The sequence below is a fragment of the Mytilus edulis genome, chromosome 7 (assembly GCF_963676685.1).
Source record: "Mytilus edulis chromosome 7, xbMytEdul2.2, whole genome shotgun sequence".
NCBI lineage: Eukaryota > Metazoa > Mollusca > Bivalvia > Mytilida > Mytilidae > Mytilus > Mytilus edulis.
In genome coordinates this window covers 83560683-83582536 of record NC_092350.1, presented here as the reverse complement: position 1 = coordinate 83582536, position 21854 = coordinate 83560683, and the positions used below count along the sequence as shown (strand labels likewise).

The 21854-nt window shown below is 30.6% G+C and overlaps 1 protein-coding gene and 2 long non-coding RNA genes across 3 annotated transcripts in view; 2 read left to right on the top strand and 1 right to left on the bottom strand.

Moving 5' to 3' along the window:
* LOC139482701 (uncharacterized) overlaps positions 1-21854 on the bottom strand; it is a 931021-nt gene that overhangs the window by 652855 nt on the left and 256312 nt on the right. The window lies entirely within an intron of this gene.
* Positions 29-20167, top strand: LOC139482415 (uncharacterized). The gene is made up of 6 exons (XM_071266318.1): positions 29-167; positions 13302-13362; positions 13654-13950; positions 15391-15741; positions 16769-16849; positions 18606-20167. The coding sequence occupies exons 2-6, from the start codon at positions 13320-13322 to the stop codon at positions 18662-18664; spliced, it is 831 nt and encodes a 276-aa protein (XP_071122419.1). The 5' UTR covers positions 29-167; positions 13302-13319; the 3' UTR covers positions 18665-20167.
* On the top strand, positions 418-4391 carry LOC139529650 (uncharacterized). The gene is made up of 5 exons (XR_011665855.1): positions 418-915; positions 2028-2232; positions 2722-2788; positions 3146-3217; positions 4194-4391. It is a non-coding gene; the product is annotated as an uncharacterized lncRNA (long non-coding RNA).

Here is a 21854-nt window from a genome sequence, read left to right as displayed (position 1 = left end):
ACTGTACATACACTGCATTTAAACAGTTTGTATTCATGCTTAAACACATCACGACACTCAATCTTAGACTAGTGAATGATATATACATGCACAATACCAGTCTTGTAATTACACATTCAATCATTACATGCAACAGAGAGTGAATGCTATTTTTTGTAATTTGTCGAGTGAGTATACAGTTTTCATTACATAATTTTGATGTTTTTTTTTTCATATTTAAAATTGTAATGCTAAAATTATACTTGCATATAATTTCATAAGTTTGCAAATGAAAAAAAAATTGAAAATATTACAAATATAAGCCTGTTTCTTAAGGTGACTTCCGATACTAAGGGAGATAACAACATATTACTGATATAAAACTGGTTCCCTTTTAAAAAAATTAGGATATATCGCCTGTATATCTAGGTCACGGTAACAGTTCCGATGTCGTCTGTTGACAACGTGTGTAAACAACTTCTATGTTACAGCTCATCGCTCAGAAGAAAGAAAGGTTTACCATAAAGGATAAATACATGCGTTATTTTAAAATAAAGAATATGAATAGCTTCAGCATGAAAGTTCTCACAGTCTTAAATGAGATATATTAGTTGGAGAAATTCGGCGTCCGATCGCAGACAGTGACCTTTCGTTTGACGAAACCTGGAAAGAAGGTCGACGGCTAGCTCTGGCCGATCACCTAGCGCAGACTATTTTCGTTTAGATGTATGACTGTCCACTGCGGATACTGTCTGTGAACGGAAATACGACCTTCAAGGCTTGGACCAGGAGGTTGAGGCCGCGGAGCATTTTGTCCATACCATATCGTAGTAGCTGCAGTGCATGTAACCTGCATATCATAAATGTGTAACAGTGTAGAAACGAGGAAAAGAAATGGGACTGGTGAATGTGTTATCAATTCAAAAGCTGCAAATGGTAAGAGGGTTCAATTTTCTCTTTATTATATATTCTCTTTACACGTTTTACTGGGTGGAGAAGGTGTATGGTTTCATGTCTTGTATAAATGAACCTGCCCCACACCTCTCTTTTTCTTTCTTAAATCCCCTCTATTATGGTCTGGGGTTTATGTGGTTTGAGGGTAAAAAGCTTTATTTTGAGGGGAAGTGCTGCCCAAATTTTTTATGAAGCTGGACTAAGTAATTTTTCTGGAAATTTGCCCCTGGAAGTTAATTTATCATTTTTATACATAAGGGGCTTTTTGGTTTTGCATCCAAAAAGGGAGGATTATTTTGTAAATACTTATTTGGTAGCAATTAACCATAAATGAAATTAGAATTGAAAAAGTAAACAAATACATGATACATCCCTTCGTAAATTTTGCGGATGCCATCACGAGTTGGTTGACCGTTATGGAATAACCGTTTCACAAATGATATCGGATATGTTCCTCACGTCGTAACTACAATCCCCTTCCCTTTCATGAATGTGACCTACCGAATTAGACTATTTACCAGTTTTGTAATCACATAAGCAACACGACGGGTGCCACATATGGAGCAGGATCTGCTTACCCTTCCGGAGAACCTGAGATCACCCCTAGTTTTTTTGGTGGAGTTCGTGTTGTTTATTCTTTAGTTTTCTATGATGTGTTATGTGTATTATTGTTTTTCTGTTTGTCTTTTTCATTTTTAGCCATGGCGTTGTTAGTTTTCTTTATTTTATAATCAGAATTTCCATATTAAGTCGTCTTTTGTATGTGATCAGAGACCAAGCGGTCTGATACCTTACATATTTAGTCATTTAAAAACACCTAAAATGATGTGTAGAATGCAGGATAATGCATGCAGGCAAAAAAAGAAAATTAAGAAAGGGCACCCACCCTCATTCCACATTATAGAAAATTAATATGAGTCTGTGATCTATAAGAATAAAGGTAAACATGAATTCACAATCATATTGTATAAATATAAATTGAAAAAATCAATTGTATATTCCAAATAAAATTATGAACTCAAGTCTAAATAGTTTATAGTTTATCTAATTAACCAATACATGTGCAGACTGACATTTCATATCATATTTTTTAGGAATGATACATGCAGGAATTTGTGCCACAAATTTCAACAATTTCCTTAATGGATTGAATGTACTTTCTGTGAATTCATCAACCATACTTAAAGTAAAAGAAGAATGAAACTGGGAAGAAAATATTTGCAGTTGCAAAGAATCCTGTAAATAAATTTAAAAGAAGAAACAGTTTTAAACATGGTTAATTTAATGAGTAATTGGAAGGTAATTAAACCTTTAGTTATATAATTTCAAAGTATTTTTTTGATAATTTTCCAAAGTAGATATAAATTATAATGTGGACCATAGTTATATTCATATTTGCCCTTAAGCAGTCATAAAAATGAATTAACAGATATTGGTAATAATTTCAAGTTTAGGGTCAATATTTCAAATCAATTTTGTGGTAAAGCATTGTTATATATACTTGAAGACTTTCATGTATAGAACATGACAGAATTTGTTTCAACAAAAATATTGAACTAGAATTAGTTACATTTGTGTTTATTAAATGAAATCTATATTAATGGATAATTTCAACAAATTTAATAAAACCTATTTGGTTTTGAAAGCTTTTATACATTATTATTACAAATTTCATTGTTAACAGACTGAGTTTCCAGATAATTTTAAATGTAATATGTTTTAGCTATAGTATTTGAACACTGCATGCACTTTCATTTATATATATTTGTTACTACTTTTTTTCATTAGGTTGAAGATAGTTTTGTTGCAGATTGGCAAATGTTTGGTACTGGTTGAAACTAGGAAAGTAATACAGGTAAATTTGAAGAATTTAGGCTTTAACTTTATTAATAGAAAAGATATTCCCAAATGTCAAGGAAAGTGGACATTGTAGATTCTAAACACCTATGTGAAAGCAACAGTCTTCTATGGTGAGAGGATGCCATAATTTATAATAGCAATGCTCTTGTTATTATATGGAATATGATTTTTTTCTCAGTTTCAATGTGAGTGGATTTATAGTTATTTTATTAAAAGAAATGGATTTTTTTATCATTATTTTGATCTTGAGCAACCAAAATTGATAACATGTAATATAAAAGTTTCACTTATTAGATCCTATATTATATAAATTTACTTATTTAATTTTTGTTATATTTCTCATCAATTGTAGGTCTCATGGTCATCATTTAACAGTAGGTTACTAGCAGCAGTTTTACAGAAAAATGAAGGATGGCTGTCAATGGTAAATACATACATTTTAGGATAATTACATGTAGTTACCTTTGAGAAAAAAACTTGAGGTTTTTTTTTTGAGACTTTTTAATCTGATAATGGTGTGTTGCAGGCATAACCATGATTTCTTTTTGGACAATATATTTAGTAGACTTAACTATAAAATGTAGGATCATGTGAACTTGTACACAGATGTCACTGACCTACATTTTGCACTTCACTGACTTTGGTTACATTAAACATCCAATTTCATATACAACAAATGTATATCTCAGCAACTATACGGTGTCAGATCATGCAAACTTATATATATACACTCTCAGAGTCTCAGTTAGTAACTCAGCTTCCAGGCAAAAGAAGGTCACAGTGATCCACATTTTACACTATTGATTTGTACTTTATTTTATAATTTACATATACAGTATATTATCAAGACTGCCACTGGTTCTTATGTGCCACAATTATGACAATGAAGCTAACTATGTGATGAAGATTACTTATGTTTATCACAAACTTGGTCACATGCTGTATATGTAAATTTATACCAAAAAGAACAGTTCAACTGTATTGATTTAAGGTAAATGGTAAAGGTCACACCTATTAAATATACATGTATACCTTGAATTTGCATTGGACACTATAATGCTCCCTATATCATATATATTGTCAATTATTGCATTCAAAATTGCCATTGTACACAAAACAAAAACCACTAAAAAGGATGTCCATCATATGCAGAAGCAATATAAAATGCATACCCATCAGGTGACCTAATTATTGCAATCACTTCAAAAACCTGGCCATATATCATATTATAAAATGCTTAATGAGTGCCTTTGTTAGTCAGGTATAATATAATCTTTTTAAATTGAAGTTATAATGCATGATTAGATTAATTTTGCACTCACTGAAATATTATATAGATTTAGTAGTTTATTAGTATATATTACACCTTTTCATTACAAATAAATAAATTAAACTTTCAGGTAAATGCAGCATCAGAACGTTCCCCAGGAAAATTTACGCCGAAAGTTTGGGAAAGTATAAATAAGAAATTGGAGAGGCAAACAGATAACCAGAAAACAAAGATTTTAAAAGTAAAGAATTGAAATAAAAAGAATAGAAAGAGGCCCCACGTAGTTCAAATGTTAAAGAAGGAACAACATATGTAATAGAAATTGAAGTAAATGACAATGCTTTAGTGCTTGTGACATTTAGCAAATTCCTTCTCATATTCTTTATAATATATATATATATGAGTCTGAAAGATTGTGTAACAATTTTGATGATCCAATACCTATTAAGTTTACTGGTTGGTAGATTCTTATAGACTCTCTATATATATATATATATATATAAATAGATCAATGCTTACGATTTTGATTTTCAAACAAGACGTCCTTCAAAATTTTGTAACATCACTCAGGTAGCATCTGTCAGTGGATCAAACCTATTCCAGGGATGTAATATGTAAAGACGTGACATTTTAAATAAAGCAAGTAAAATAACTGGTATTTTCTTTCCGTAATGCCACTAATAGTAATATGATATATCTGACTGGGAGCAACATGTACTATTCAATATGGAAGGATTGACAATTTTGACTGAGAACAAAGTGAACTCGAATAATGCTATGACTATCAATCAGTACTTGACTGAATCAGAGGAGTAAACTATTTACATATTTGTAAATATAACAGTTATATGTTTGCTTGATTATTGAGGCATTCAAAATAAAGAAAGTTGAAAACCTTTGAAAAAGTTATTATTTCATCATTTTTTGGTTATGTAACTATGACAACTGAAATATATAATGTATTATCATTATGCTTCATCAAACTTAAATCATTAATTGAGGAAAGGGTGACAAAGTCTTGACATTTTTTTAATCCATTTACTTGCATGACTGTTATGTATGAATCGATAATTTAAAAAAAAATGGTGATTTTCGCTAACTTCTGAGTAATTTATTTAGCTCATTTAAGACCACAGTAATGCAAATATAAACTGCATTACAATGTATCATAATATTTGTTTACATTGACATAGAAGCCATGTATTGTTGCTCTGAAATCATGGTATTTGATCTCTTATTGTCTGTTAGGTTGTAACTCTTGCACATCAGAACAATGCAAAAACTTGGATTTTCCAACTTCATGTCCTGTTGCCATGGTAACCGTTGTTCGTAGAAACCAAAAAATTGCTTTCATTTGATTGCCTTGTAAAACTGTATTATTCTGTGTTAGTTAAAGAAAGGATATGACAACATATGTCACACTTTGTTCACCGATGATGAAAGATATACAAAAAACTGCTGTTGATCACTGTTTCTTTAGGGGTCACAAAAACGTTTTTCGGGCAAAAAAAAGTCTGGTGACCCATATTATTTTTTAATTTCTTTTAAAGCTCATTGTTTTGACCATCTTATGTCAAATTAAAAAAAAATATTCATTGGACCATTTTTTTGGAAATTTAAGAAAAATAGAAATTTTTAACAAAATCTGTGTTTTTTGTGTGTAGCAGTGTTGATGAAATTGGAGCCTAAATCAATGAATATGAAGAAAACTGCCATTATTTGTGTTTTATTTACATTTTAAATAATAATTTTGTAATAAATGAAGAACAAACCTTTCAAAATACTTTCAAAGGCTTCAAAAAAAATGAAATGAAATGAAAATAAAATGAAAATGAAAATGAAAATAAAATGAAAATAAAATGAAAATAAAATGAAAATAAAATGAAAATAAAATGAAAATAAAAATGGAAATAAAATGAAAATAAAATGAAAATAAAATGAAAATGAAAATGAAAATGAAAATGAAAATAAAATGAAAATAAAATGAAAATAAAATGAAAATGAAAATAAAATGAAAATAAAATGAAAATAAAATGAAAATAAAATGAAAATGAAAATAAAATGAGTTTCTACATCAGGTATGTATTTATGCATATACGTGATGTACCAATTTTGGTGACCGTTACCATGGAAACGAGTCTGGTGACATACTATTTTCAACCCAAATTTTTATAGAGGCCATTGCATAGTATATGTATGCAAATTTTAAGAAAAATTCAATGGTGGAAAAAAAATTGCTATATCTGTAGGGATCCACCTTAATATAAACTTTTTCTCGTGACTCTCTTAATTCAATTTCGTGACTTGATTATGTAATCGATACAGTGTAGACATACACACTTATCTAAGACCAAAATTCTTTCATATAAAACATTTGATGTCAGCAAATTAATTATAAATAGTGTCGTAAATTTTGGTTTTTCTTTCACAAAAATGATATATGTATTTTCTCTAAAATATATATACCAAATTTTGTTCTGATTCAGAAATTATTGTTATGTTTACTTTTTTCATCCGAATCTTTCAATTTAATATTATGAATTTGAGAATTTGCAATATCCATTGAGAACAATACCAACGGTTTCAGATAGATCTATTTCATGTCAATATTTTAACATTTCAAAACACAATACTATTGTCATTCGAAAGTAACATATACTTTCCCACAGATAAAAGGGGTCTTTTATGACCATATAATTTTAAATCCTTTGAACACTCAAACTAAATCAACTACAGAAAACACTTACATCAAATCTATTTCAACTTTTAGGCAAACACATACCCTTAACAGACCTTAACTTTAACAGTTACAACTGTACCTTTACCTATCAATCCTTTCTAATTCGTACTTTTTCCATAAGATTCGATATAAATGCTTGCTGGTGGTTTTTTTTTCATGCAAATTAACATTTATAAATTGCCCACTCAAGATGCTATTTTCTCGTCTTTTGATAGAAGGTGTTCGTCATGACTTTCTGGGTAATTGTACCTCTTTTTAAGGTGTATATAAAAGCACATACACATTTATTGATCATTAAAAATTATGTAATGCTAACGCAGAATGGATTGAGTTAGCTTGTCTTGGTTCATCTTTGCACTATAGAAATAAGAACACTATGAAGAAGGTAAGGTCTATGTTAGAGTTGAGAAATCAAAGCAACAGTATATACAGGTTAATCACTCACTCTTCGATAAACACAAATAATTGTAACAACATCAATCTTATGTAGATATCTGATTTCGTCATTTTCACATGAGCTTATATTATACAATTAAAAAGAAATTAGATCTTTAATCAGATCGAAACATCATATTTATTGTCTTTAGGTAAGTTAAAAGCCCTCTGACAAGCTTAATTTAAAGATCCAAATTCAGCTGTTCTTTAAATGGAAGTTGAAAACTACAACGTATACACACTTTTATATTTTGTACATAGAATCATTATGATACTATGTTCCATGAAGTCTTATACTCATTTTTCTTGACCTCACTTACATGGTTTATAGTGACTTTTTATGGGTTTCTTATGTATGGGTTCTTTGCAACGTCTACATGTGTGTCACCTGCATTTTAGAGACCACTGAACAAAATTGAGTTTATGATCCGTATTTCAATTGCTGTGTTTTGAAATTGTGTAACGGACGCTGTCGCAAGATTTTGGACATTTATGGAATATCCGTTTCACATATACTACATGTATCGGATACCAGTCTGGCATTGTAAACCTCTCAGACATATTGATAAATAATTATATTTTTTATACGTTTGGCAAATGCACGTTTGTATTAAAACCGTTTTAGGCGGCAAAATGTATTTAAGTGATGAGTTACGATTTTAGTTACGTAGGTGTGATGGCAGTATGAGAGTATACAGACGCCAAAATGAACGTTATTCAGATGTATTTATGCATGAATGTGATCATTTTGATGGTAGTGGTGTGATGTTTTGGGCAGGAATCACGAATTGTGAACGCACTGACTTGAAGTTCATAAATGGAAGTCTTACCGGATATAGAAAAGGAAGATGTGGAATGAATACCAATGAAACAAATTTCCACAAAAGAGCAAAATGACACTGAAATAAGCAACTATAGGCCACCGTACGGCCTTCAACAATGAGCAAAGACCGTACCGCATAGTCAGCTATAAATGGCCTCAAAATGACAATGTAAAACAATTAAACGAGAAATCTATGGAATTCGTTATCGTCACGAAATTCTCTCTCCAATTGAATAACGATTCATTGGAAAGCACGAGCATCGGCATACTTCCCAACAAGAAAATGCTATGTGGCACGTGTATGCACACAATATCTTTGGCATATAAAATATAGACAATCTTCCATGGCCAGCTTTATCGCCAAATATATCACCCATTTAACATTAATGGGATGAACTAGAACAACGTGTACAAAGACGTCATCAGCAACCAGAGTCAGTCAACCAGCTACGAGCCATCTGGCTGGAATAGTAGGGTAACATCCTTCAAGCATTTATTAAGCGATCAATAGGACCAATGCGTCGGAGATTGATTGATGTTCGCAACGCAAGAGATGGTCATACATGATATTAACTCTTCTACTTTTGGTTTCGACACAGTCTATTCAATAAGAGAAATCAATTGTGATTTGTTAAATTTGCTTCATACCTTGATCTCTTCCTCAATATTGACACATATGGACGACTTCTCAAGAAAATATATGATAAACGAGACGATTTCAACTTCCCAATTATCAATTTCCCATTTCTCATCAGTAACATACCCAATGCCCCTTCGTATGGTGTCTACATATCTCAATTGATACCTTATGCTCGTCCATGTTCACACTATAAGGACTTCATATGCAGGAGTGACCTTCTAACGCACAAACTGCTACAACAAAGTTATTAGGAGAACAGATTAAAAATGAAACTCCGTAAATTTCGCGCATACCATATCGAATTGGTTGATCCATACGATGAGTATTTGTCCAAACTAACTAAGGACATTTTTACAGCGTGTTAGATTGTGGTTTGCCATTACATCGTCTGATCTTTTAATTACCGAACGTGACTTTTTTCCGATGTGACTGTTTTGCGGAGTGTGAATTTGCATTGCTATTAGACGGTTAACGGAATTTGTCTATCCGACATTCATGTATTTAGTTTTTTTAAGTAATATTTGTTATTTTCATTGGATTTTGTCAAATGTCTTATCGTTTGTAGTTGTAAATCTTATTTGTTCTTGTTGTATTCGTGTGTTATGGTAGAGATAATTACTCATCAAATTCATTTATTAGATTTTTTTGGTCCAACTAAATTCATACGATATATTTGGTTTACAGTTAGAATAAAAAAAAAAATACCGACATAGCTAGATAATAAATTAATTATCTAATTACTACCAAAATTCGATATCAAATAGTATTGTAATTTTCATTGTAATTACCAACCTAACCTTGAATTCTATCCTTATTCTATCCTATTTTTTTGGGACATTTTTAGAAATTCAAATGTGACGTCACTTTAATTGGTGCGTTTATCGATTTGGCTTACGCGGCTGTGCATTTTTATATGCTGGTTTCGGTTATCTAATCGTTTTTATTTTGTAGTTAGTCACCGCTTTTATCATTTTTATCTATTATTTTGTACTTTTTTATGTTATTTTTCCATAAAATAAAAAACTAAAATATCATTGTTAAAACATAAAATACTATTTTGTTTTTATAAAAACTGGGTATCATTTCTTTTTGTAAATAAATGATGTATGTTTGCCAGTTAGATGACTTTTAACCAACGACCACGTTAAATATATGTTACTTGTTGCAACTAATAGTCAGTGTACAGCCTACACAGATGACATTAGCAAACCCATACTGTATAGTATAGCAAATTGTCAAAAGGTTAAACACGAAACATAAACAACGCACGAAAACAAACAAAACAATGTAACAACTGAAAACTATTCTGTTCAAGTGTTGCTCAGATTGAGATTCTAGAGTAATCATGGTGTTTGCTACTCTGCAATATACATGATAAAACAAAATGTATTTAGAAAAAAAAGTTAAAGGTTTTAAGCAGCTCATCGTCTTCATGTTTTTTTATGTTTTAAGATTTCAAACTGTATAGATCTTTAAAAATGTCATGTTTGTGTAACAGATTAAAAAACTAATCTTTTTACTTAGAATCTAAAATAATCATAATCTGTAAATATCACTTGCAATGTTATTGTCGTGCTTCCGTTGAAGCCCTAAATTCATTCAATTACTGATTTGATACACAGCCTTTAAATATGAGACGTGCACTGATTTAATTATATTATGCTTTATTACTTGATTTGTTCATGAAAAAAGACGAAATTTACAATAGTCAAACTCATAGATAGAAAATAAACTGAAAACGCCATTGCTACAACATAAAGATAAACAGACAAAAAATAGTATAGATGACACAATATAGAAAACTAAAAACTAAGGAACACGAACCCAACTTTGGGTGATATCAGGTACTCCGTAAGGGTAATCAGATCCTGCGCCATGAGTTATTATAAACTTTGAACTAGCTGCAAGTAACTGTGGGTACTATGAGATCTATACTTAGTGTCTTTCTATTATAAGGAATTATAGGGATTGATACAAACATGAACTTCAATATTTTACTGATTAGTTGTGCTATTACACTACTGTAATAGGTTACGATATAGTTGAACACTAAAACATGTGTTTAACCTCAGCAATTGTATGTGCCAGTCCCAAGTCATTAGCCTGTAGTTCAGTGGTTTCAAGGTACCAAGACCTTGTTTATAAATATTATGTATCAACTTCACAAATAATACATGATGGTGTCGGTCTATATAGTCTGCGTACTGACGTTGTTTATCATCTTACCAAGAGTTATATTTTTCTTTCGTTTGTCTTTGTTCTATTATTAATATTACTTGTACTGTCTGGTCAGTTTTTTTGTGATATCCATTTGACGTGGCTTGGTTTATACATTGTACATCCCGTAAATGTGTTTGTATTATCTTTCATTTTGGTTGGTGTGTTTTGTATATGTGACTTTTTGTCTTGTTTTTTTTTTGTTCTTATAACGTGACCTTAAAAGATCCCGTCATTATGTTATTGTTCCATTATGTGTCATTATGTTGTAGTTTTATCATTAGTTTGAAAATACCTTCCACGACAAAATTATTTTACTCGCGTAATGGTATTAACCAAATGTGGACTCTTAAAAATTCCAAATATCTTCTGAACAATTTTAAGTACCGGTCTATTTCTGAAATTAATATAACATACATGTAACTTTTGATGTTTTAATCCTGTATACCACCATTTCTAATGTGAAATTATAATTGTTTTAAATAAACATTGAACGACAAAATTTCTTCTAATGTGACGTTTACATTTTCTGACGGCAAGCACTCGAAGGATTGAATGTGTTTTTTTAATTTGACAGATGTTGTGCTTTTTTATAGACGATTGTTTGTTTTGAGATTGTAACACTGTGATGATTGCTGTACTATATTTTGACTTTCATTTATTATGTCTGTTTTGTGCACGCATCGTTGTAAATATAACTGAATTTGATGCAACTTTCATATAATTAAGAAGTTTAGCGCTATAACACCAGGTTCAATCCACCATTTTCTATATAGGAAATGCCTGTACCAAGGCAGGAATATGACAGTTGTTATCCCTTCGTTTGATTTTTGAGCTCTTGATTTTGTCACTTGATAATGACTTATATTTAGAAATTGACCATGAGGGTCGGTTGAAAACAAAGTTTACGACAAAAGTTTTGATTTCAGCTACAAATGGTAAAGTTGAAATCATTACTTCGGAAATGTTGCGGACGCCATCACGAGTTGGTTGACCGTAATAAAATAGCTGTTATTTAGATGATATCTGATATGTTCCTTATGTCGTAACTACAATCCCGTTCCCATTTCACGAATGTGACCTACCGAATTAGACTTTTTACCCCTATTTGTGACATGTTTACCTATTGTGTCTGTTTGTTTGATTCTCGCATTATTATAAATGTTATTATTAAATTTGATGCAACTGTCGTATAAGTGAGATATTTATCACTATTAAACCAGTTTCGATCCACCATTTTCTACAAATGAAAATGCCTATACCAAGTCAGGAATATGACAATTGTTGTCCATTCGTTTGATGAATTTTATCATTTGATTTTGTCATTTGATTAGGAACTTTACGATTAAATGTTCCTCGGAGTTCAGTATTTTTGTGATTATACTTTTAAGCTGGTTCATGACTATCATATTTTTTTATTCTTAATTTTTTGTATTCTTAATGAGGCCCTTAGTTTTTCTTAATTGAATTGTTTTAGATTTTGTATGCCTTCAACATCCGACTGTGCGGTATGTATTTGTTGTTTTTGAATGTCATAAGGTTGCCTATATTAGCTATCATACAGATGAGTTTAATGGATAGTTGTATCATTGGCAATCTCACCACATCTCCTTATTTGTATATGGTCTAACTTATATTTAAGATATGCATGAACCCAGCCACAAAAAATCTAAATTTATTTTGAGATGATAAAAAGAAGAACGAATATGAATACAAATTTTAAAAGAGGTCATCAGCTGACAAACAAATCAGCTAAGGCTATATGTATGATCTTAAAATGTGTAGATTGTTGTCGTATGTCCCCTGTTTTGCCAGACTTGACGTCTAGTCATGCTTGTAGAATGAAAGGAAAAGTGGATTCAAAATGTTTTTAATCAACTCCTTAATCAGTGAGAATGAATTCACGAAACAAATATTACATTTTTTTGAATGACAAGTGTTTTACGTATTAGAAAGATTTTTACAATACAAATGTTTTTTTTTAATTATGTGCATGAAATTATTAGTGTGTCAAATTTAATAGTTTTTATACTTATGATAATGTATTCGCAAAAACAAAAGAAATAAATATAAGTTGAAAATTGAACAAATAAACTGTATTCTTATAAAACTACTAGGATGTTTTACAGAGAAGAGTGATATTCTCAATCATTTTTAATTCAATAAATAGAGTATATATTTGAAGAATTCTAAGCGTAATAGAACTGTCAAATATATTTTATTTTGGATGATTTTGGATGATTGAACAAAACCAATGTATTTTTTGCATGGCATGCATCATTTTAAACACTTTTTTATATTACATTCTGTGGTTGAATTCGTAAAGTTTGGTTCGCAGTTACATGATGTTCAAGTAATCCTTGCATCATTTTCTTTTGAATAGCTCTAATAAAAGTTTGTGATGAAACCACATCATTCAGTATTAGTATCCTGCTACCTAGTAAGTAAGTACTCTTTACGCCATACTAAGAAAAGGTATGGTTTACTTATTATTTTGATTTGCTTATTAGAGTAGAGTTCAAATATCCTTGACATTCCATCACAAGAAAGCATTGTGTGTCGAATAATTATCTGTAAATAAATCAAAGTCAACTTTGTATCAATTGATGTAAAATGAAAGTGTTAAACAAGGAAAGTGTAATATGTTAACAAAGTATCATGCTATATTTTCACAATATTTATCTAGTCATGCAAGTAAACTGTAAAATGTTTTAATTGTAAGGCTTAAATTTCAGATGTACTATTCATAGGTACAGCAATGCCCATTTGCTTGACATGGAACACTTCGAACACACATCTTACCGTTAAATGTTCAGTACCGTCTGCGTCTCATGATATTTCAATTGTTGATCCTGCTGGTAAAGTTCATACACAATCTGTTTTGCAAGAGCAGCAGCGTTTCATATACGATGTAGATAAACTCGAAAATTCAACAACCCATCCGTTTACCACCGTCAAGGACATGGCTGAAGGGGAGTGGAAATGTCGACACAGGAACGAGGAAAAAGCATCGCAGGTCTCTTTTACAAAAGGTTATTTTTTATAAGTTGATTTGAAACACTGATTCCAAATTCAGAATTTATATTCCGACTAATAACCATAGAATGATTCTTCCATAGTTCATATGGTTTTTTTTACCGAAATGTCGTTCTTTGTCTAAATTGACAATGAATTACGGAACTGATATAGGTCGTATTTCTTAAATCTGTAATTAGTATGAAAAACAATACAAAGGTAACAAAGAAATAGGCCGGAAACAATCGTTGCCGGATAGTTTTTCTGCACGAGTAGTCAGGTAAATGTCGGATGCCATAGCCGGGATTCGTGCCCCTACAACTAATGCAAAAAACATCTACGGCAGGTTGTTTCCAGCCTGTTTTTTGTTGTTGTAACATTTAGTTATTTCAATAAACTTTGTTTGTTAAATTATTAGTAACCATGATAACTGTTCTAAACAAATGCTTGATTTTGAATTATGATTTATCTGTAAGATTTCTGAATAATATGCAAGAAAATAAAATTCGCGCTTACAAAAGTGCAGGAAAAAAATACTCCTAGAGCATAGAATTTATAAATAGATTCAAAACTTTTATATTCGGACAATTAGGTGATGTTGTGTTTTAGAAATGTTATATGTGAAAGACTAAGACTTCTGTGTATGTGAGTAATATTTATAAGATTATTACGTTTGATAAACCAGTATCGATTTATATAAGAGGGATATACAGTTTAATAAATCAAAAATTGAACGAATCGTATGGCCAAAAAAAGGTACAGAAACTGAATTGTTTGTTTTTGATTTTATGCCCCATTAATGGGAATTATGTTTTCTGGTCTGTGCGTCCGTCTTTTCGTTCGTTCGTTCGTCTGTTTGTTCGTACGTCCGTCTGTCCTGCTTCAGGTAAAAGTTTTTGGTCGAGGGCAGTTAAAGTTTTTGGTCGAAGTAGATTTTGATGAAGTTGAAGTCCAATTAACTTGAAACTTAGTACACATGTTCCCTATGTTAGTTTCTTTCTAATTGCAAATCCAAATTAGAGTTTTTAAACAATTTTCACGGTCCACTGAACATGGAAATTGATAGTGCGGATCGGGCAACCGGATACTTGGGATACATTCTTATTGTTTTTTGTTTTTGATTTTTTTTTTTACATTTAATTTTTAACAAATTTCATTTCATCGTTTATATAAGTTGCTGTATTGATACATTTTGTTTTGGAATCGATACATGACCTTGACATAACCTTTAAAAAATGAACAACACTTTTATTGCTGTTATAATATCCGTAAGTTTTTACCAAATACTAATTAAGATGGTGAAACATAGGATTGACGATGTTTTTTTTATATATATATGAAAGAAACGATACAAGCGTCTATCGACAACAATTTTTTTTTGGACAGGGGGATGGGGGTTGGTTAATCATAAAATGTTATGCATTTCTAGCTGTTCAATGGTATTGATCTTAATTTAGGTATTGGTCCGTTGATTGATATTGACATATCTGCTGAGAATATGAAAATAGATGAAGGAAACAGGTTCATACTAGCATGCTTTTCCTGTTGGGTACCTCATACGAAAGGTGTTGATATTTTTGTGAATAATGTCTTAGAAGACAGCATTCGCTACGTCGATGGTCAATGCTATCACAAACTTAATGAATGTTCACCAAAAATCTGCACATGCTCAGCCGGAGGACGAAATTTTACTTGGGCTTACATAAGTGATTTGTCAAATATTACGTTTACATGTGCAATGAGATTCAAGGACGAAGTAAAAGCTATGTTTGTCCATCAAAAAGCAGACTTAACGTTTAACGGAACAGGTAATTTCTATATATATTTTCCTCTTCTGTCAATATCATAGACTATATGAAATAGAATAAAAAACGCAAACGTATTAAAACAATCAAGTAAAAAAAATACATATTTGTTTTTGGATTATCATGTTGTAAACAGTTACACATACTGTAAACCAACTTATTTTCGTGGATACTTTATTTCGCGTTTAGCCCTTTCAAGACCTATTCGCGGCGATTTAATTTCGCGATTTTCTTGTTAATTTAATGTAGGTTAATAAGGAAAGATCCACGTTATACATATTCGCGACGATTTAAATTCGCCTTATTTTTCTACTCGCGAATTAATGTCGCGAAAATAAATCGCTCGCAAAAATTAGTTGGTTTACAGAACTTATTTAAAACGTATCTGTCATTTAATGCACAGTGAAATAAATGCGTTAGCAATTCTTTAAAAAGAGGACATGATTCGTGTAGCTTGTAGTACTTTATAAACAAGATTTTTGTTTTTACTTTTATCTACTTTGTTAAGAACACAATAATATCTAAATAATCCATCACAAAAATTATAGATGTTTAAAAGACAAAATTTGTTATAAATTAGATAATAATATGTGTCGAGTGGTAAAGCTTTCATACCATTATAATTTGGATAGCTACAAGACCATCAAATTGGTGACATTCTTTGTGCTTTTTTTTTTTGGTTTCTTTAATATTCTAGTTCCACTGTTCTTCAACATTTGATGCTTTTGTCTCTAATATAATTTCAATATTCAAAATGAGTTAAATGAACGTAAGTTCAAAGGATGTTTGCTAAATGATTGTCATATAATTGATAAGCTAAGTCTGAATTTAAAAAGATAACACAAGAAGGTGTATATATACTTTAGGTACTTTTGTAAAGCCAAATGTTCAACATGTTCAAGTTATCAACACTTTTTGGGACTTTTCCTTTTGACATATTTTCGCTTAATATGCAGTTACGAACCTCTAGATGGAAAACAAAGTTATCAATATTAATATACTTATTCCATCTTGAATTTTGTAATTCTAGTATTCATAAAGCACAGTTCTACCTCAGACAAAGAGTCAGATGATGATAATATCAACTCGGGCAAAGGTGGAACTTATTCAGGTATGAAAGTATAGTGTAAAGAAAGTGATAGCTCTAAATGAATGCAGACAGCAATCAATACTAGAAGTATTAGTACCTAATTTAGCATGTGATAAATACTTGATAACCTTTATCGGCTCTAATACACATTATTGTTGTGAAATATAATAATGCAGTATAACTATGCACAGAGCAATCCATAACAAAATTGGATCGGGCGGAAATATTTTATGATAACTTCACAAACAACGAGATATTCAGATGATCGTACTTATTTTTGTCTACGTATATTCCTCCCTTTAACATGCCGGAAAAAAGCTTGTTGGTATATATTATGAAAATTTGAGGTCAAAATCTCATGACACGAACATAGTTTGATTACCTGGTAGGAAGGCATAATCATATGTATTTTACACGAAATCAATTGACACGACATGCACCTTATAGTTTAAAAACAATTTCACCTGCAACATCATAAGGTATGAAACAATTTAAAAGATTTGAAGTTCAGTCAATACAATTATTTAATTTCGAAAATAAAAAGGTAACGTTGATGTTTACATTTAAGTCAAACAAGTGTTTGAAAAAAACGGGTACACGTATTTTTAAACAAACACCTAAAATAAAATAAAAACCGATTGTTCAGTGAACCATTGAAGGACTTTCAACATTAATTTTCTTATTTATTGAAAAGTAGCTACTTCTGGTTTACTCAAAGTAACTTTGATCTAATTTATTTAATAAATTGTTTTATTAGGGACTTTCCTTTCTGAATTTTTTTCGGAGTTTAGTATTTTTATATTATATAACTTTGTGAATATATTTTCGTGAAAGAAAGGAAATACATACCAGTTACCGGTTAAGAAAATTTGCTTCCGGTCTCATCTGATAGTTATTTACAGCGATTAAAAAAATGGTTTACATAGACGTTTGCTTATTAAAAGGGACATGCTTGGCTACTTCCGTTTCATGTAATAGCTTTTTACACACTGATTCCCAAAATATACAATTTGTATATACAAAGTCCAGAAATAAATGAGATATTATTTAATGCTACTTTAGACTTTTAAAATGTCACTTTCAGACAAACATATTATAGCTTAATGTATGGCAATTCAAAACATATAAGTTTCAAGGTATTTTTCCTTTTAATAGGTGCAAACATTACTACTTCTGGTTCCTTAAAGGTGACTCCGGTTGGTTATTTTCAAAGTCATATGTCACCAACATTTGGCAAAAGATCATATGGCTCTATGCCATAAAATGGTTTTAGCGGCCAAAAAAAATGAAAAGACTTAATAATAATAATCAGAACACATTGAAAAGGTTTTACCACAAATTACAGATAAGACCAAATAGTAATCAGAACAAATACAATAGGTCATTTCACTTTTTTTGTGAGAGAAAACATCGAAAACATACGCAAACACTTATTTTCTTCAGTTAATTTGATCTTACAACACATAACTTACAGTTGAGATCCTTATTTGTTTACATACTAATAAATAATAATTGATAACTTTTTGTCTAGATCGATTCCAAAAGTATAACACAGAACAATTTATGTCACAGTCATGAAATTAAAATAATCATATCAGTATTCAAAATATAAGAAAAAATATATAAGTGTACGTATTTTTCAAAGATTGTATTATTGCATTTTATAGCAACATGATACCAATTTAAAGGTACTGCACACATATATTTAATGAAATATATTATGTAAGTCGATAAACAATGGAATATACAAAATTTTGAATAATTTAATTTGTTTCAGGACTCATTGGATATTGGATACTTGGAATTTTTTGTCTGATTATATCTGGGATACTATAACTATATGTTAGAGAAAACGTAATAAGCAGAAATGAAAAAAATAATAATATCTGAACATTTTTGTGTCATCTTTTGTTATTCATGATCATTAAATCATTTTGTTTTTAGTTTAACAAAAGATTTCCATTATTATATATCATGTTGAACATTTTAAATTAGTATAACGTGCAACGTTTTTAATACTGACATATTTTTTCACGTCTAATATAGTTGTATATATAACAAATTGACTTTCCTATATCAAATATAGATGGTTTTGATATATAAATTCTGCGTACTGACGTTGTTAATTATCTTAATAACATGTCATACTGTTCTTTTTTTTTTGTCCTTGTTTTATTATTATTATTATTATTATAACTTTTAGTGTTTGGTTTGATTTTTGTGATATCCATTTGACGTGACTAGGTATTTATACATCCCGTCAATGAGTTTGTATTACCTCTCATTTTTACTGGTGTGTTCTGTACGTGTGACTTTGTGTGTTTCTTTTGTACATATCAGATGGCTCTATATTTTTAAAGATCCAGTTATGTTATTGTTCTATTATAATTTTGAAAATACTTTGAACTGCAAAACTATTTAACTCGCGTAGTGTTATTAACAATATGTGGTTTCTCAAAAATTCTAATGAAATTATGGATAATTTGAAATCTCGTTCTTTTTCTGAAATTAGTTCTATCAAACCGTTTTGATTTTTCAACCTTGTGTGACAGTTGTGGTTTTGACAGCGATTTAGTTTTAGTTACAAATATGCAGTGAACTAAGCTTCTGGGCTCAAAGTTATCGAATTTTCTCAGAATGTCTTACCTGTGTTTAGTTTTATCTCTTTTCGTTAATTATAAAGGTTTTAGGTCCGCTTTTGTTTAAAGTCTTTAAGTTTTCATTCATTTTATTCTCAGCTGATTTTACCGTCAAATCGTAAGTGGGATTTAGCGCGTTCAGAAGCACGAACTGTAAGAAATTTAATTTCATTGGTTTATTGATAACTATTTCAGACAATTAGAGCATGATATGAAAAAAAAATGTTCGTAGTCTTTCAGATTGATAGTTATTTTTTATCCAAAAAGCTAGGTATTTTACAAAGTAAAACCTGTGAACTGTAAGGGGTTTATTTAAGTTAAAAAGGTCATACTTTTTCTACTATATTAGTCCTTATATTTTTAATATTCATTGGTACATGTCTAAAGGCGACAGCTATGTTACCCGATGGAATTGTTATAAATTCTAGTCTTTGATACCATTTACTTAGTTTATTGCCAGAGAGGATTGTGTCAATCCATTATATTGGTATTCAAACTTGCGCAATTTTGTGGTTTATATAGAGTCTTTTTTTTTTTTTAGTTTAGATAAGTTTTGATAGAACAATTTTATAGATACTCCCGGTTGGTCATTTGTAACACGAATCCTGGTTCCAAGTTAGAAAAATAAAATAAATAACTATAATTTGTTTGATATTATATGCTGATTAATTTTGTATTTTGTTCTAATAAAAGTTGTACTTTTAAATCTTTGATTTTCAAAGCCTATACAAGCAGATATACAAGAGAGATATGAACCAGTAGGGGTATTCCACTACACGGTCCAGCACTAGTCCCAACCGAACCCCACTGTGACCTGCTCCTGTTACACCTGTATACCGCCCTTCCCCATGAGAAATTATAATTTTGAAAATACTTTGAACGACAAATTTATTTTATATTTTTTCCTGTGTGACGTTTACATTTTCTGACGCCAAACACGCGACTCTACACTAAGAGAAGATGTGAATGCAGGCACAGGACTTCAAATATTTCAATTCTATGTGGATGATTGAAAATACGTATATAAGTAAGCGGTTGTTAAATTTGATAAATGCTTTGTGTGCTTCTTTGTAAAATATTTGTTTGTTTTGATATTGTGACACAGTGATGACTGCTGTTCCAATATTTCGACAATGTTACCTGTTATGTCTGTTTTGTTCACGTATCTGTGTAAATAAAATGGAATTTGATGACATTGTCATACAAGTGAGAGGTTAAGCGCTATAGAAACAGGTTCAATCCTTTTTCATTTTCTACATTTGGAAATGCCTGTACAAATTCAAGAATTTGACAATTGATGGCTATTCGTTTGATGTGTTTAATCATTTGATTTTGCCATTTGATTAGAGACTTTCCGTTTTTAATTTTCCTCTATGTTCAGTATTTTTGTGATTTGATATTCTTCTTTCGTTTTGATCGTATTGAGGCTGTAAAATTCATGTTCGCCGATGAGACAACACTGTTGACATTCTTCCCTTTTACTAGCTAAACACGCCTAGTTCATGCATAATCAATCTCGTTCTAAGAGGTTCAATTGAAGTTCACATGAATACGAACTAGTGAATAATTCATGAGATTAAAGGAAAATGTTATTTCACTATTTCACTTACATAAATGGTTGAACAAAATTCATGTTTTTTCTATAGCACGTAGCTAGTACCCCTTATTTTTTTAAATGAATACACACAATAACAGCAATGAAATCAATAAAAAAAACATTACAATTAACAAAAAAACTAAGCAATAAAGGCATTAAAAGTATACAGGTGTTCAAAAGTTCAAAACAGACATAATAAACAAATTAAATTGTTTATCTTAAGTCTTTCATAAACCAAGTCTGGTCCTGATTTTTATATCAGCTACAAAAGATCATACAAATTTGTATACACCAACAGAACGTTTGCGGTATCTTATAAAGTATAAGTTACATGGTACATGGAATCGTTAAGATCTGGTTCAGTATGCTACCGCACAATGTTTTTACAACGTTCGTTTCCATCCATCCATCCATCCATCCATCCATGATAAAGGGAAATGAAAAATAACCATTACCTTAGGTTTCAAAGTGTTTCGTTTTGACGTATTATCAGTATGAAAGTATCCTATCATATCATATCATATGTATGCCACATTTACATACTAAAGCCAAGCACCTAAAGACTTGAGATAACAGTGTACAAACTCGTCACAACGTTATCGTCCTTGTAGAGGAGCAGTAGTCTACAGCTTGTCATTCTATTTTAAAACGGTGCTTTCTTTGGTTTTTGGGGGTTTAATTCTCTTTTCTTGCTAGTCCAGAAAATGGGGTATTACATGAAAAATTTACAGTCAACGTTTGTCATAAATGTGTAATCGAATTATCCATTTATCATCAGTACTTGCAGCCA